Source organism: Psittacula echo (assembly GCF_963264785.1).
Source record: "Psittacula echo genome assembly, contig: SCAFFOLD_56, whole genome shotgun sequence".
Lineage (NCBI taxonomy): Eukaryota > Metazoa > Chordata > Aves > Psittaciformes > Psittacidae > Psittacula > Psittacula echo.
The window spans coordinates 1-16,230 of NW_027664196.1; the positions used below are offsets into that span (position 1 = coordinate 1).

Consider the following 16,230-nt stretch of genomic DNA (forward strand, 5'->3'; position numbering starts at 1 on the left):
CTATGCTCTCTCTATGCTCTCTCTATGCTCTCTCTATGCTCTCTCTATGCTCTCTCTATGGTTTCTCTATGCTCTCTCTATGCTCTCTCTATGCTCTCTCTATGCTCTCTCTATGCTCTCCTCTATGGTTTCTCTATGCTCTCTCTATGCTCTCTCTATGCTCTCTCTATGCTCTCTCTATGCTCTCTCTATGCTCTCTCTATGGTTTCTCTATGCTCTCTCTATGCTCTCTCTATGCTCTCTCTATGGTTTCTCTATGGTCTCTCTATGGTCTCTCTCTATGGTTTCTCCATGGTCTCTCCCTATGGGTCCCTCTCTGGTCCCTCTGTGTCGCCGCTGCCCCCGCAGTGTCGCTGCCGGCCGAGGCCCCGCTGCAGGAGGTGGCGCTGCCGCTGCTGAGCCCGGACACCTGCAACTGCCTCTACTCGCGCCTCCGGCAGAGGGCGCTGGCGAGACCCGCGCGCCGCGGGATGCTCTGCGCGGGGGGCACCGCGGGGAAGGGCGCCTGCCAGGTACGGCCGGGGGGCTCTGCGGGCCTACAGAGCCTATGGGAGCCTATGGGAGCCTATGGGAGCCTATGGGAGCCTATGGGAGCCTATGGGAGCCTATGGGAGCCTACAGAGCGCTATGGGAGCCTATGGGAGCCTACAGAGCCTATGGGAGCCTATGGGAGCCTATGGGAGCCTATGGGAGCCTATGGGAGCCTACAGAGCGCTATGGGAGCCTATGGGAGCCTACAGAGCCTATGGGAGCCTATGGGAGCCTATGGGAGCCTACAGAGCGCTATGGGAGCCTATGGGAGCCTATGGGAGCCTATGGGAACCTAGAGAGCCTATGGGAGCCTATGGGAGCCTATGGGAGCCTATGGGAGCCTACAGAGCACTATGGGAGCCTATGGGAGCCTATGGGAGCCTATGGGAGCCTATGGGAGCCTACAGAGCCTATGGGAGCCTAGAGAGCCTATGGGAGCCTATGGGAGCCTACAGAGCACTATGGGAGCCTACAGAGCGCTATGGGAGCCTATGGGAGCCTACAGAGCCTATGGGAGCCTATGGGAGCCTATGGGAGCCTACAGAGCGCTATGGGAGCCTATGGGAGCCTATGGGAGCCTACAGAGCGCTATGGGAGCCTATGGGAGCCTACAGAGCGCTATGGGAGCCTATGGGAGCCTATGGGAGCCTACAGAGCGCTATGGGAGCCTATGGGAGCCTACAGAGCGCTATGGGAGCCTATGGGAGCCTATGGGAGCCTATGGGAGCCTATGGGAGCCTATGGGAGCCTAGAGAGCCTATGGGAGCCTATGGGAGCCTACAGAGCGCTATGGGAGCCTATGGGAGCCTAGAGAGCACTATGGGAGCCTAGAGAGCCTATGGGAGCCTAGAGAGCCTATGGGAGCCTAGAGAGCCTATGGGAGCCTAGAGAGCACTATGGGAGCCTATGGGAGCCTATAGAGCCTATGGGAGCCTATAGAGCACTATGGGAGCCTACAGAGCGCTATGGGAGCCTATGGGAGCCTAGAGAGCCTATGGGAGCCTAGAGAGCCTATAGAGCCTATGGGAGCCTACAGAGCACTATGGGAGCCTACAGAGCACTATGGGAGCCTATGGGAGCCTATAGAGCCTATGGGAGCCTATAGAGCACTATGGGAGCTATGGGAGCCTATAGAGCACTATGGGGGCTATGGGAGCCTATAGAGCCTATGGGGGCTATGGGAGCCTATAGAGCCTATGGGAGCCTAGAGAGCCTATGGGAGCCTATAGAGCACTATGGGGGCTATGGGAGCCTATAGAGCACTACGGGAGCCTATGGGAGCCTACAGAGCACTATGGGAGCCTAGAGAGCCTATAGAGCCTATGGGAGCCTATAGAGCACTATGGGAGCCTAGAGAGCCTATAGAGCCTATGGGAGCCTACAGAGCACTATGGGAGCCTATAGAGCACTATGGGAGCCTATAGAGCCTATGGGGGCTATGGGAGCCTACAGAGCACTATGGGGGCTATGGGAGCCTATAGAGCCTATGGGAGCCTATAGAGTCTATAGAGCCTATAGAGCCTATGGGAGCCTATAGAGCACTATGGGGGCTATGGGAGCCTATAGAGCCTATGGGAGCCTATAGAGCCTATAGAGCCTATGGGAGCCTATAGAGCACTATGGGGGCTATGGGAGCCTATAGAGCCTATGGGAGCCTATAGAGCCTATAGAGCACTATGGGAGCCTATAGAGCACTATGGTAGCCTATAGAGTACTATGGGAGCCTATAAAGCCTATAGAGCACTATGGGAGCCTAGAGAGCACTATGGGAGCCTATAGAGCCTATGGGAGCCTATAGAGCCTATAGAGCACTATGGGAGCCTATAGAGCACTATGGGAGCCTATAGAGCCTATAGAGCCTAGAGAGCACTATGTGAGCCTATAGAGCCTATAGAACACTATGGGAGCCTATAGAGCCTATAGAGCACTATGGGAGCCTATAGAGCCTATAGAGCCTATGGGGGCTATGGGAGCCTATAGAGCCTATGGGGGCTATGGGAGCCTATAGAGCACTATGGGAGCCTATGGGGGCTATGGGGGCCTATAGAGCACTATAGGAGCCTCTATATGTGACTCTCTGCGTGACCCTATATCCCTGACACGATGCTATATCTGAGCCTATATCCCCTGTGACACCCTGTGTGTGACCCCGTACCTGGCCCTCTGTGCCCCTACAAATCACCCTGGATGACCTTCTAGGAGCCTATAGGACCCTACATACCCCTATGGATGACCCTATATACCCCTATGGATGACCCTATATACCCCTATGTATGATCCCCTATGCCCCCATGGAATCCCCCATGGAATCCCCTATGGAATCCCCCATGGAATCCCCCATGGAATGCCCCATGGAATCCCCTATGGAATCCCCTATGGAATCCCCCCTGGAATCCCCTATGGAATCCCCCATGGAATCCCCTATGGAATCCCCCCTGGAATCCCCCATGGAATCCCCTATGGAATCCCCCATGGAATCCCCCATGGAATCCCCCCTGGAATCCCCTATGGAATCCCCCATGGAATCCCCCATGGAATCCCCCATGGAATCCCCCATGGAATCCCCTATGGAATCCCCCATGGAATCCCCCATGGAATCCCCCATGGAATCCCCCATGGAATCCCCTATGGAATCCCCCCTGGAATCCCCCATGGAATCCCCTATGGAATCCCCCATGGAATCCCCCATGGAATCCCCCATGGAATCCCCCATGGAATCCCCCCTGGAATCCCCTATGGAATCCCCCATGGAATCCCCCCTAGAATCCCCTATGGAATCCCCCCTGGAATCCCCCCTGGAATCCCCCCTGGAATCCCCCATGGAATCCCCTATGGAATCCCCCCTGGAATCCCCTATGGAATCCCCCATGGAATCCCCCCTGGAATCCCCTATGGAATCCCCCATGGAATCCCCCATGGAATCCCCCCATGGAATCCCCCCTGGAATCCCCCTATGGAATCCCCCCTGGAATCCCCCTATGGAATCCCCCATGGAATCCCCCTATGGAATCCCCCATGGAATCCCCTATGGAATCCCCTATGGAATCCCCCCTGGAATCCCCCCTGGAATCCCCTATGGAATCCCCCATGGAATCCCCCATGGAATCCCCCCTGGAATCCCCCCTGGAATCCCCCATGGAATCCCCCCTGGAATCCCCCATGGAATCCCCCCTGGAATCCCCCCTGGAATCCCCCCTGGAATCCCCCTATGGAAGCCCCGTGCGTGACCCCCCCTCCCGCGGCCCTGTCCCCGCAGGCGGACTCGGGGGGCCCCATCCAGTGCCAGGCGCGCTCCGGGCGCTGGTTCCAGGCCGGGCTCCTGAGCTTCGCCGTCGGCTGCGCCCGCCCGGGGCTGCCGGTGCTGGGCACGGCGCTGGGGCCCCACGAGCGGTGGCTGCGGCGCCACCTCCCGGCCAGCGCCTTCCTCCCGCCCCACGACGGCGCCGCGGAGCCCCGCAGCGAGGAGGGGCAGTGCCTGGGTAAGGGCAGGCGCCCCATAGAGACCCATAAGCGGGTTCCGTGGGGCGCCCCATAGAGACCCATAAGCGGGTTCCGTGGGGCGCCCCATAGAGCCCTGTGTGTGTGCCCCATAAGGGGGTTCCGTGGGGTGCCCCATAGAGCCCTGTGTGTGTGCCCCATAAGGGGGTTCCGTGGGGCGCCCCATAGAGCCCTGTGTGTGTGCCCCATAAGGGGGTTCCGTGGGGCGCCCCATAGAGCCCTGTGTGTGTGCCCCATAAGGGGGTTCCGTGGGGCGCCCCATAGAGCCCTGCGTGTCCCCCCCGCAGGGTGCGGGATGTGGGGCGGGCCCGCGCTGGCGCCCCCTGTTGGCGCGGCCTGGCCCTGGTCCGTGACGCTGCTGCGGGGGGGGCGGCCCCGGTGCGCGGGGGCGCTGATAGCGGAGAGCTGGGTCCTGAGCGCCGCGCACTGCTTCATCGGGTGAGTGCGCCCCATAGCGCCCCATAGAGACCCCATAGAGACCCCATAGAGACCCCATAGCGCCCCATAGAGACCCCATAGAGACCCCATAGCGCCCCATAGAGACCCCATAGAGACCCCATAGAGACCCCATAGCGCCCCATAGAGACCCATAGAGACCCCATAGAGACCCCATAGAGACCCATAGAGACCCCATAGAGACCCATAGAGACCCATAGAGACCCCATAGAGACCCATAGAGACCCATAGAGACCCCATAGAGACCCCATAGAGACCCCATAGCGCCCCATAGAGACCCCATAGAGACCCCATAGAGACCCCATAGAGCCCCATAGAGACCCCATAGCGCCCCATAGAGACCCCATAGAGACCCCATAGAGACCCCATAGCGCCCCATAGAGACCCATAGAGACCCCATAGAGACCCCATAGAGACCCCATAGAGACCCATAGAGACCCCATAGAGACCCATAGAGACCCATAGAGACCCCATAGAGACCCATAGAGACCCATAGAGACCCCATAGAGACCCCATAGAGACCCCATAGCGCCCCATAGAGACCCCATAGAGACCCCATAGAGACCCCATAGAGACCCATAGAGACCCATAGAGACCCCATAGAGACCCATAGAGACCCCATAGAGACCCATAGAGACCCATAGAGACCCCATAGAGACCCCATAGAGACCCCATAGCGCCCCATAGAGACCCCATAGAGACCCATAGAGACCCCATAGAGCCCCATAGAGACCCCATAGAGACCCCATAGCGCCCCATAGAGACCCCATAGAGACCCCATAGAGACCCCATAGCGCCCCATAGAGACCCCATAGAGACCCCATAGAGACCCCATAGAGACCCATAGAGACCCCATAGAGACCCATAGAGACCCATAGAGACCCATAGAGACCCCATAGAGACCCCATAGCGCCCCATAGAGACCCATAGGGACCCCATAGAGACCCCATAGAGACCCATAGAGACCCCATAGAGACCCCATAGAGACCCCATAGAGACCCATAGAGACCCCATAGAGACCCCATAGAGACCCATAGCGCCCCATAGAGACCCCATAGAGACCCCATAGCATCCCTCCACTGCTTCCCCACAGCGCCCCATACCCTGCCCCTTGCATTCCCCATGTGCTGCCCCATAGCACCCCCATAGCCCTGCCCCATAGCCCTGCCCCACAGCCCTGCTCCACAGCCCTGCTCCACAGCCCTGCCCCATAGCCCTGCCCCACGGCCCAGCCCCACGGCCCTGCCCCATAGCCCTGCCCCACGGCCCTGCCCCACGGCCCTGCCCCACAGCCCTGCCCCACGGCCCTGCCCCACAGCCCAGCCCCATAGCCCTGCCCCATACCCCTGCCCCACAGCCCTGCCCCACAGCCCTGCCCCACAGCCCTGCCCCATAGCCCTGCCCCACAGCCCTGCCCCACAGCCCTGCCCCATAGCCCTGCCCCACAGCCCTGCCCCACAGCCCTGCCCCATAGCCCTGCCCCACAGCCCTGCCCCACAGCCCTGCCCCATAGCCCTGCCCCACAGCCCTGCCCCACAGCCCTGCCCCATAGCCCTGCCCCACGGCCCTGCCCCACGGCCCTGCCCCACGGCCCTTCCCCACGGCCCTGCCCCACAGCCCTGCCCCACAGCCCTGCCCCATAGCCCTGCCCCACGGCCCTGCCCCACGGCCCTGCCCCACGGCCCTTCCCCACGGCCCTGCCCCATAGCCCTGCCCCACAGCCCTGCCCCATAGCCCTGCCCCACGGCCCTGCCCCACAGCCCTGCCCCACAGCCCTGCCCCACAGCCCTGCCCCATCTCCCCTCCAGGCACCAGGACCCGGCGGAGTGGGCGGCGCTGCCGCTGGCGCTGGCGGCGCGCGGGAACGGCAGCGGTGACGCGCCGCGCCACGTGACCCGGCTCCACCTGCACGGCGCCTACGTGGGCCCGGGGGCGGGGCCGGACGCGGCGCTGCTGCGCCTGGGGGCGGCGCTGCCGCTGGGCGCGGGGCTGAGGCCGCTCTGCGCCCCCTACCGGGAGCACGCGGCCCCCAACGGCAGCCGCTGCTGGGCGCTGAGCGCGGGGCGCGGTGAGAGACCATAGGGACCCATAGGGACCCATAGAGAGACCATAGGGACCCATAGAGAGACCATAGGGACCCATAGAGAGACCATAGGGACCATAGAGAGACCATAGGGACCCATAGAGAGACATAGGGACCCATAGAGAGACCATAGGGACCCATAGAGAGACCATAGGGACCCATAGAGAGACCATAGGGACCATAGAGAGACCATAGGGACCATAGAGAGACCATAGGGACCATAGAGAGACCATAGGGACCCATAGAGAGACCATAGGGACCCATAGAGAGACCATAGGGACCATAGAGAGACCATAGGGACCATAGAGAGACCATAGGGACCCATAGAGAGACCATAGGGACCCTAGAGAGACCATAGGGACCCTAGAGAGACCATAGGGACCCTAGAGAGACCATAGGGACCCATAGAGAGACCATAGAGACCATAGAGAGACCATAGGGACCCATAGAGAGACCATAGGGACCCATAGAGAGACCATAGGGACCATAGAGAGACCATAGGGACCCATAGAGAGACCATAGGGACCATAGAGAGACCATAGGGACCATAGAGAGACCATAGGGACCCATAGAGAGACCATAGGGACCCATAGAGAGACCATAGGGACCATAGAGAGACCATAGGGACCCATAGAGAGACCATAGGGACCCTAGAGAGACCATAGGGACCCATAGAGAGACCATAGGGACCATAGAGAGACCATAGGGACCATAGAGAGACCATAGGGACCCATAGAGAGACCATAGGGACCCATAGAGAGACCATAGGGACCCATAGAGAGACCATAGGGACCCTAGAGAGACCATAGGGACCCTAGAGAGACCATAGGGACCCTAGAGAGACCATAGGGACCCATAGAGAGACCATAGGGACCATAGAGAGACCATAGGGACCCATAGAGAGACCATAGGGACCCATAGAGAGACCATAGGGACCCATAGAGAGACCATAGGGACCATAGAGAGACCATAGGGACCCATAGAGAGACCATAGGGACCATAGAGAGACCATAGGGACCATAGAGAGACCATAGGGACCCATAGAGAGACCATAGGGACCCATAGAGAGACCATAGGGACCATAGAGAGACCATAGGGACCCATAGAGAGACCATAGGGACCCTAGAGAGACCATAGGGACCATAGAGAGACCATAGGGACCCATAGAGAGACCATAGGGACCATAGAGAGACCATAGGGACCCATAGAGAGACCATAGGGACCATAGAGAGACCATAGGGACCATAGAGAGACCATAGGGACCATAGAGAGACCATAGGGACCATAGAGAGACCATAGGGACCATAGAGAGACCATAGGGACCCATAGAGAGACCATAGGGACCATAGAGAGACCATAGGGACCATAGAGAGACCATAGGGACCCATAGAGAGACCATAGGGACCCATAGAGAGACCATAGGGACCCATAGAGAGACCATAGGGACCATAGAGAGACCATAGGGACCCATAGAGAGACCATAGGGACCATAGAGAGACCATAGGGACCCATAGAGAGACCATAGGGACCATAGAGAGACCATAGGGACCCATAGAGAGACCATAGGGACCATAGAGAGACCATAGGGACCCATAGAGAGACCATAGGGACCATAGAGAGACCATAGGGACCCATAGAGAGACCATAGGGACCCATAGAGAGACCATAGGGACCATAGAGAGACCATAGGGACCCATAGAGAGACCATAGGGACCATAGAGAGACCATAGGGACCCATAGAGAGACCATAGGGACCCATGGAGAGACCATAGGGACCCATGGAGAGACCATAGGGACCCATAGAGAGACCATAGGGACCCATGGAGAGACCATAGGGACCCATGGAGAGACCATAGGGAGCCATAGAGAGACCATAGGGACCATAGAGAGACCATAGGGACCATAGAGAGACCATAGGGAGCCATAGAGAGACCATAGGGACCATAGAGAGACCATAGAGAGACCATAGGGACCATAGAGAGACCATAGGGACCCATAGAGAGACCATAGGGACCCATAGAGAGACCATAGGGACCCATAGAGAGACCATAGGGACCATAGAGAGACCATAGGGACCCATAGAGAGACCATAGGGACCCATAGAGAGACCATAGGGACCCATAGAGAGACCATAGGGACCATAGAGAGACCATAGGGACCCATAGAGAGACCATAGGGACCATAGAGAGACCATAGGGACCATAGAGAGACCATAGGGACCCATAGAGAGACCCTAGGGACCATAGAGAGACCCTAGGGACCCATAGAGAGACCCTAGGGACCATAGAGAGACCCTAGGGACCCATAGAGAGACCATAGGGACCATAGAGAGACCATAGGGACCATAGAGAGACCATAGGGACCATAGAGAGACCATAGGGACCCATAGAGAGACCATAGGGACCATAGAGAGACCATAGGGACCCATAGAGAGACCATAGGGACCATAGAGAGACCATAGGGACCCATGGAGAGACCATAGGGACCCATAGAGAGACCATAGGGACCATAGAGAGACCATAGGGACCCATGGAGAGACCATAGGGAGCCATAGAGAGACCATAGGGACCATAGAGAGACCATAGGGACCATAGAGAGACCATAGGGAGCCATAGAGAGACCATAGGGACCATAGAGAGACCATAGAGAGACCATAGGGACCATAGAGAGACCATAGGGACCCATAGAGAGACCATAGGGACCCATAGAGAGACCATAGGGACCCATAGAGAGACCATAGGGACCCATAGAGAGACCATAGGGACCATAGAGAGACCATAGGGACCCATAGAGAGACCATAGGGACCCATAGAGAGACCATAGGGACCATAGAGAGACCATAGGGACCATAGAGAGACCATAGGGACCCATAGAGAGACCATAGGGACCATAGAGAGACCATAGGGACCCATAGAGAGACCATAGGGACCATAGAGAGACCATAGGGACCATAGAGAGACCATAGGGACCCATAGAGAGACCATAGGGACCCATAGAGAGACCATAGGGACCATAGAGAGACCATAGGGACCCATAGAGAGACCATAGGGACCCATAGAGAGACCATAGGGACCATAGAGAGACCATAGGGACCCATAGAGAGACCATAGGGACCATAGAGAGACCATAGGGACCATAGAGAGACCATAGGGACCCATAGAGAGACCATAGGGACCCATAGAGAGACCATAGGGACCATAGAGAGACCATAGGGACCCATAGAGAGACCATAGGGACCATAGAGAGACCATAGGGACCCATAGAGAGACCATAGGGACCCATAGAGAGACCATAGGGACCATAGAGAGACCATAGGGACCCATAGAGAGACCATAGAGACCATAGAGAGACCATAGGGACCATAGAGAGACCATAGGGACCATAGAGAGACCATAGGGACCATAGAGAGACCATAGGGACCCATAGAGAGACCATAGGGACCCATAGAGAGACCATAGGGACCATAGAGAGACCATAGGGACCATAGAGAGACCATAGGGACCCATGGAGAGACCATAGGGACCCATAGAGAGACCATAGGGACCCATAGAGAGACCATAGGGACCCATAGAGAGACCATAGGGACCCATAGAGAGACCATAGAGACCATAGAGAGACCATAGGGACCATAGAGAGACCATAGGGACCATAGAGAGACCATAGGGACCATAGAGAGACCATAGGGACCATAGAGAGACCATAGGGACCCATAGAGAAACCATAGGGACCATAGAGAGACCATAGGGACCCATAGAGAGACCATAGAGACCATAGAGAGACCATAGGGACCCATAGAGAGACCATAGAGACCATAGAGAGACCATAGGGACCCATAGAGAGACCATAGGGACCATAGAGAGACCATAGAGACCATAGAGAGACCATAGGGACCCATAGAGAGACCATAGGGACCATAGAGAGACCATAGGGACCATAGAGAGACCATAGGGACCATAGAGAGACCATAGGGAGCCATAGAGAGACCATAGGGACCCATAGAGAGACCATAGGGACCCATAGAGAGACCATAGGGACCATAGAGAGACCATAGGGACCCATAGAGAGACCATAGAGACCATAGAGAGACCATAGGGACCCATAGAGAGACCATAGAGACCATAGAGAGACCATAGGGACCCATAGAGAGACCATAGGGACCCATAGAGAGACCATAGAGAGACCATAGGGACCCATAGAGAGACCATAGGGACCCATAGAGAGACCATAGGGACCATAGAGAGACCATAGGGACCATAGAGAGACCATAGGGACCCATGGAGAGACCATAGGGACCATAGAGAGACCATAGGGACCATAGAGAGACCATAGGGACCCATAGAGAGACCATAGGGACCATAGAGAGACCATAGGGACCCATAGAGAGACCATAGGGACCCATAGAGAGACCATAGGGACCCATAGAGAGACCATAGGGACCATAGAGAGACCATAGGGACCATAGAGAGACCATAGGGACCATAGAGAGACCATAGGGACCATAGAGAGATCATAGGGAGCCATAGAGAGACCATAGGGACCATAGAGAGACCATAGGGACCATAGAGAGACCATAGGGACCCATAGAGAGACCATAGGGACCATAGAGAGACCATAGGGACCCATAGAGAGACCATAGGGACCCATAGAGAGACCATAGGGACCCATAGAGAGACCATAGGGACCATAGAGAGACCATAGGGACCCATGGAGAGACCATAGGGACCATAGAGAGACCATAGGGACCATAGAGAGATCATAGGGACCATGGAGAGACCATAGGGACCATAGAGAGACCATAGGGACCATAGAGAGATCATAGGGACCATAGAGAGACCATAGGGACCCATAGAGAGACCATAGGGACCATAGAGAGACCATAGGGACCCATAGAGAGACCATAGGGACCATAGAGAGACCATAGGGACCCATAGAGAGACCATAGGGACCATAGAGAGACCATAGGGACCCATAGAGAGACCATAGGGACCATAGAGAGACCATAGGGACCCATAGAGAGACCATAGAGACCATAGAGAGACCATAGGGACCCATAGAGAGACCATAGGGACCCATAGAGAGACCATAGAGACCATAGAGAGACCATAGGGACCATAGAGAGACCATAGGGACCCATAGAGAGACCATAGGGACCCATAGAGAGACCATAGGGACCCATAGAGAGACCATAGGGACCATAGAGAGACCATAGGGACCATAGAGAGACCATAGGGACCCATGGAGAGACCATAGGGACCATAGAGAGACCATAGGGACCATAGAGAGACCATAGGGACCCATAGAGAGACCATAGGGACCATAGAGAGACCATAGGGACCCATAGAGAGACCATAGGGACCCATAGAGAGACCATAGGGACCCATAGAGAGACCATAGGGACCATAGAGAGACCATAGGGACCATAGAGAGACCATAGGGACCCATAGAGAGACCATAGGGACCATAGAGAGACCATAGGGACCCATGGAGAGACCATAGGGACCATAGAGAGACCATAGGGACCATAGAGAGATCATAGGGACCATGGAGAGACCATAGGGACCATAGAGAGACCATAGGGACCATAGAGAGATCATAGGGACCCATAGAGAGACCATAGGGACCATAGAGAGACCATAGGGACCCATAGAGAGACCATAGGGACCATAGAGAGACCATAGGGACCCATAGAGAGACCATAGGGACCATAGAGAGACCATAGGGACCCATAGAGAGACCATAGGGACCATAGAGAGACCATAGGGACCCATAGAGAGACCATAGGGACCATAGAGAGACCATAGGGACCCATAGAGAGACCATAGGGACCCATAGAGAGACCATAGGGACCATAGAGAGACCATAGGGACCATAGAGAGACCATAGGGACCATAGAGAGATCATAGGGACCATGGAGAGACCATAGGGACCATAGAGAGACCATAGGGACCATAGAGAGATCATAGGGACCCATAGAGAGACCATAGGGACCATAGAGAGACCATAGGGACCCATAGAGAGACCATAGGGACCATAGAGAGACCATAGGGACCCATAGAGAGACCATAGGGACCATAGAGAGACCATAGGGACCATAGAGAGACCATAGGGACCCATAGAGAGACCATAGAGACCATAGAGAGACCATAGGGACCCATAGAGAGACCATAGAGACCATAGAGAGACCATAGGGACCCATAGAGAGACCATAGGGACCATAGAGAGACCATAGGGACCCATAGAGAGACCATAGAGACCATAGAGAGACCATAGGGACCCATAGAGAGACCATAGGGACCCATAGAGAGACCATAGAGACCATAGAGAGACCATAGGGACCATAGAGAGACCATAGGGACCCATAGAGAGACCATAGGGACCCATAGAGAGACCCTAGGGACCATAGAGAGACCATAGGGACCCATAGAGAGACCATAGGGACCATAGAGAGACCCATAGGGACCATAGAGAGACCATAGGGACCATAGAGAGACCAAAGGGACCATAGAGAGACCCTAGGGACCATAGAGAGACCATAGGGACCCATGGAGAGACCATAGGGACCCCATAGATCCCATCGGGTGGGATCCAGAGAGCCTTGTGGGGGGGAGTGTGCCCCCATTACCCCCATTGCCCCCATTGACCCCCATTCTCCCCATTACCCCCATTGCCCCCATTCCCCCCATTCCCCCCATTGCCCCCATTCCCCCCATTCCCCCCATTCCCCCCATTACCCCCATTCCCCCCATTGCCCCCATTACCCCCATTCCCCCCATTGCCCCCATTGCCCCCATTCCCCCCATTGCCCCCATTACCCCCATTCCCCCCATTACCCCCATTCCCCCCATTGCCCCCATTGCCCCCATTGCCCCCATTGCCCCCATTACCCCCATTCCCCCCATTACCCCCATTCCCCCCATTCCCCCCATTGCCCCCATTGCCCCCATTGCCCCCATTCCCCCCATTCCCCCCATTCCCCCCATTCCCCCCATAGCCCCCATTACCCCCATTCCCCCCATTACCCCCATTCCCCCCATTCCCCCCATTGCCCCCATTGCCCCCATTGCCCCCATTCCCCCCATTACCCCCATTGCCCCCATTGCCCCCATTGCCCCCATTGCCCCCATTACCCCCATTACCCCATTGCCCCCATTACTCCCATTGCCCCCATTGACCCCATTCCCCCCATTCCCCCCATTGCCCCCATTGCCCCCATTACCCCCATTGCCCCCATTGCCCCCATTACCCCCATTGCCCCCATTGCCCCCATTGCCCCCATTGCCCCCATTGCCCCCATTGACCCCCATTGCCCCATGGCCGCAGGCTCCCCCAGCCCCACGGATGTGCTCAGTGTGGAGGTTTCACTGCCGGGACCCTGCGAGAGCCCCACCCCCAACGACACCGTTTGTGTCACCGCGCTCCAGGGCAACGGCAGCCACCAGGTCCGGGGCATGGGGGGCAATGGGGGGCAATGGGGGCAATGGGGGGCAATGGGGCCATTGGAGGGCATTGGGTCTCTATGGGGCTATTGGGGGCATTGGATCTCTATGGGGCCATTGGGTCTCTATGGGGCTATTGGGGGCATTGGATCTCTATGGGGCCATTGGGTCTCTATGGGGCCATTGGGTCTCTGTGGGGCCATTGGGGGCCATTGGGTCTCTATAGGGTCATTGGGTCTCTATGGGGCCATTGGGGGCCATTGGGTCTCTATGGGGCCATTGGGTCTCTATGGGGCCATTGGGGGGCATTGTGTCTCTATGGGGCCATTGGGTCTCTATGGGGCCATTGGGGGCCATTGGGTCTCTCTGGGGCCATTGAGGTCCTTCTGTCCCTTATGGGGCCCCTTTGGGGTCTCTTTGGAGTCCCCATGACCCATTCGGGCTGGTTCGGGCTGGTTCGGGCCGGTTTGGGGCCGTTTGAGGCCGTTCCTACGTGTCCGCCCCCCCCCCCCCCCGCCCCGCAGGCACTTGGTGGCTCCCCCTTGGCCTGCCTGGAGCGCGGGATCTGGTTCCTGCTGGGCACGGCCACTACCACTGCGGCGGGCGGGGGGGGCCGGCTCCGCTTCACCAGCGCCCCCCCGCTGGAGCGCTGGATCAGCAGCGTCACCCGCGACGCCTATTTCACCGAGCCCCCCCCGGGGGAGGACGAGGAGGAGGAGGAAGAGGATTGGGATGGGGATGAGGATTGGGATGGGGATGGGGATTGGGATGAGGATGGGGACGAGCCCATCCCGAGCATGGGGGACGCCAGCGCCACCGAGGACCCAGAGGCACTGAGGGACCCCCGTGGCCAAGGGGACCCCGAAGGCACTGAGGACCCCCCCAGGACCGTGGGGACCCCCGGAGGCAGGGGGGGCTCCGGCCAGGCCTGACCCCAACTTGGGGAGGGGAGGGGGAGGCACCACGCACGTAACAGAGCAATAAACGGGGATGGGCAGCACTTGGGGGGCTCCAGCTCCGTTTGTGGAGGGGGGGGGGGGGAACGCACTTTGGGGACCCAAAAGAACCTCATTTCCCCCCCCCCCCAAAATGGTTCGTTCCGGCCCAAAGGACCCCAATTTCCATCTAATCCCCTCCCCAAAATGGTTCATTCCGACCCAAAAGCCCCCAATTTCCCCCTAACCCCCCCAAAATGGTTCATTCCGACCCAAAAGCCCCCAATTTCCCCCTAATCCCCCCCAAAATGGTTCATTCCGACCCCAAAGACCCCAATTTCCCCCTAATCCCCCCCAAAATGGTTCGTTCCGGCCCAAAAGCCCCCAATTTCCCCCCAAAATGGTCCATTCCCTCCTCAAATTACCCCAATCCCCCCCAAACCCGCCCCATTTCACCCCAATGCCTCCCCCTCCACCGCATGGTCTCGTCCGCTCCCCCCCCCCCCCCCGTTCCCCGGAAGCGCCCGCAGGCCCCGCCCCTCGCCCTGGCCACGCCCCCCGGCCCCGCTCTGCCGCCGCCGCCGCCGCCCGGTCCTAGCGCCGGACCCCGCCCGGAGCAAGGTGAGGCCTCGGCCCCCCCATTGCCCCCCATTGCCCCCCATTGCCCCCCATTGCCCCCCATTGCCCCACACACCCCATAGGGCACCAGTGTGGACCCCCCCCCCCGCACGGCCCGGCCCGGCATGCGCTGCCGGCACCCCTCCATTGAAACACCCCTATTGGAAGCCCCCCCCCCTTGAGCTCGGTGTTCCAGCCCCGTTGAAGCCCATTACCCCCCCACTGAACCCCACTGCCCCCCATTATTTCCTATTGCCCCCCACTACCCCCTACTTGCCCCCATTAACCCCCCCATTGCCCCCCATTACCCCCATTGACCACCCCATTGTCCCCTAGTGCACCCCTATTGCCTCCATTGCCCCCCATTACCCCCCCCCACCCCATATGGGGCTGCCCCCCCCGTAACCCCTCATCCAACCTGGCTCCATGTCCACAGGGAGATGGAGGAGCCAGGAGGGGACGTCCAAGGTGGCACCCATAGGGATGACCAAGGTGGCACCCATAGGGATGACATTGGTGGCACCCATAGGGATGACATTGGTGGCACCCATAGGGATGACATTGGTGGCACCCATCGTGGTGACATTGGTGGCACCCATAGGGATGACATTGGTGGCACCCATAGGGATGACATTGGTGGCACCCATAGGGATGACATTGGTGGCACCCATAG

General features: G+C 57.9%; 1 protein-coding gene across 1 annotated transcript; it reads left to right on the plus strand.

Annotated features, from left to right (window-relative positions):
• Positions 1 to 126: 126 nt before the first annotated feature.
• LOC308232692 (serine protease 53-like) lies at positions 127 to 14,978 on the plus strand. Its single transcript, XM_080639921.1, has 6 exons — positions 127 to 512; positions 3,788 to 4,010; positions 4,317 to 4,467; positions 6,294 to 6,553; positions 13,889 to 14,007; positions 14,529 to 14,978. The coding sequence occupies exons 1-6, from the start codon at positions 147 to 149 to the stop codon at positions 14,934 to 14,936; spliced, it is 1,527 nt and encodes a 508-aa protein (XP_080496047.1). The 5' UTR covers positions 127 to 146; the 3' UTR covers positions 14,937 to 14,978.
• Positions 14,979 to 16,230: the final 1,252 nt, after the last annotated feature.

Coding starts and splice junctions, on each gene's coding strand:
- LOC308232692 (XM_080639921.1), top strand. CDS start 147: ATGCTCTCTCTATGCTCTCTCTATGCTCTCTCTATGCTCTCTCTATGC. Junction 4,011..4,316: donor CGAGGAGGGGCAGTGCCTGG/GTAAGGGCAGGC, acceptor TCCCCCCCGCAG/GGTGCGGGATGTGGGGCGGG. Junction 6,554..13,888: donor GGCGCTGAGCGCGGGGCGCG/GTGAGAGACCAT, acceptor CCATGGCCGCAG/GCTCCCCCAGCCCCACGGAT.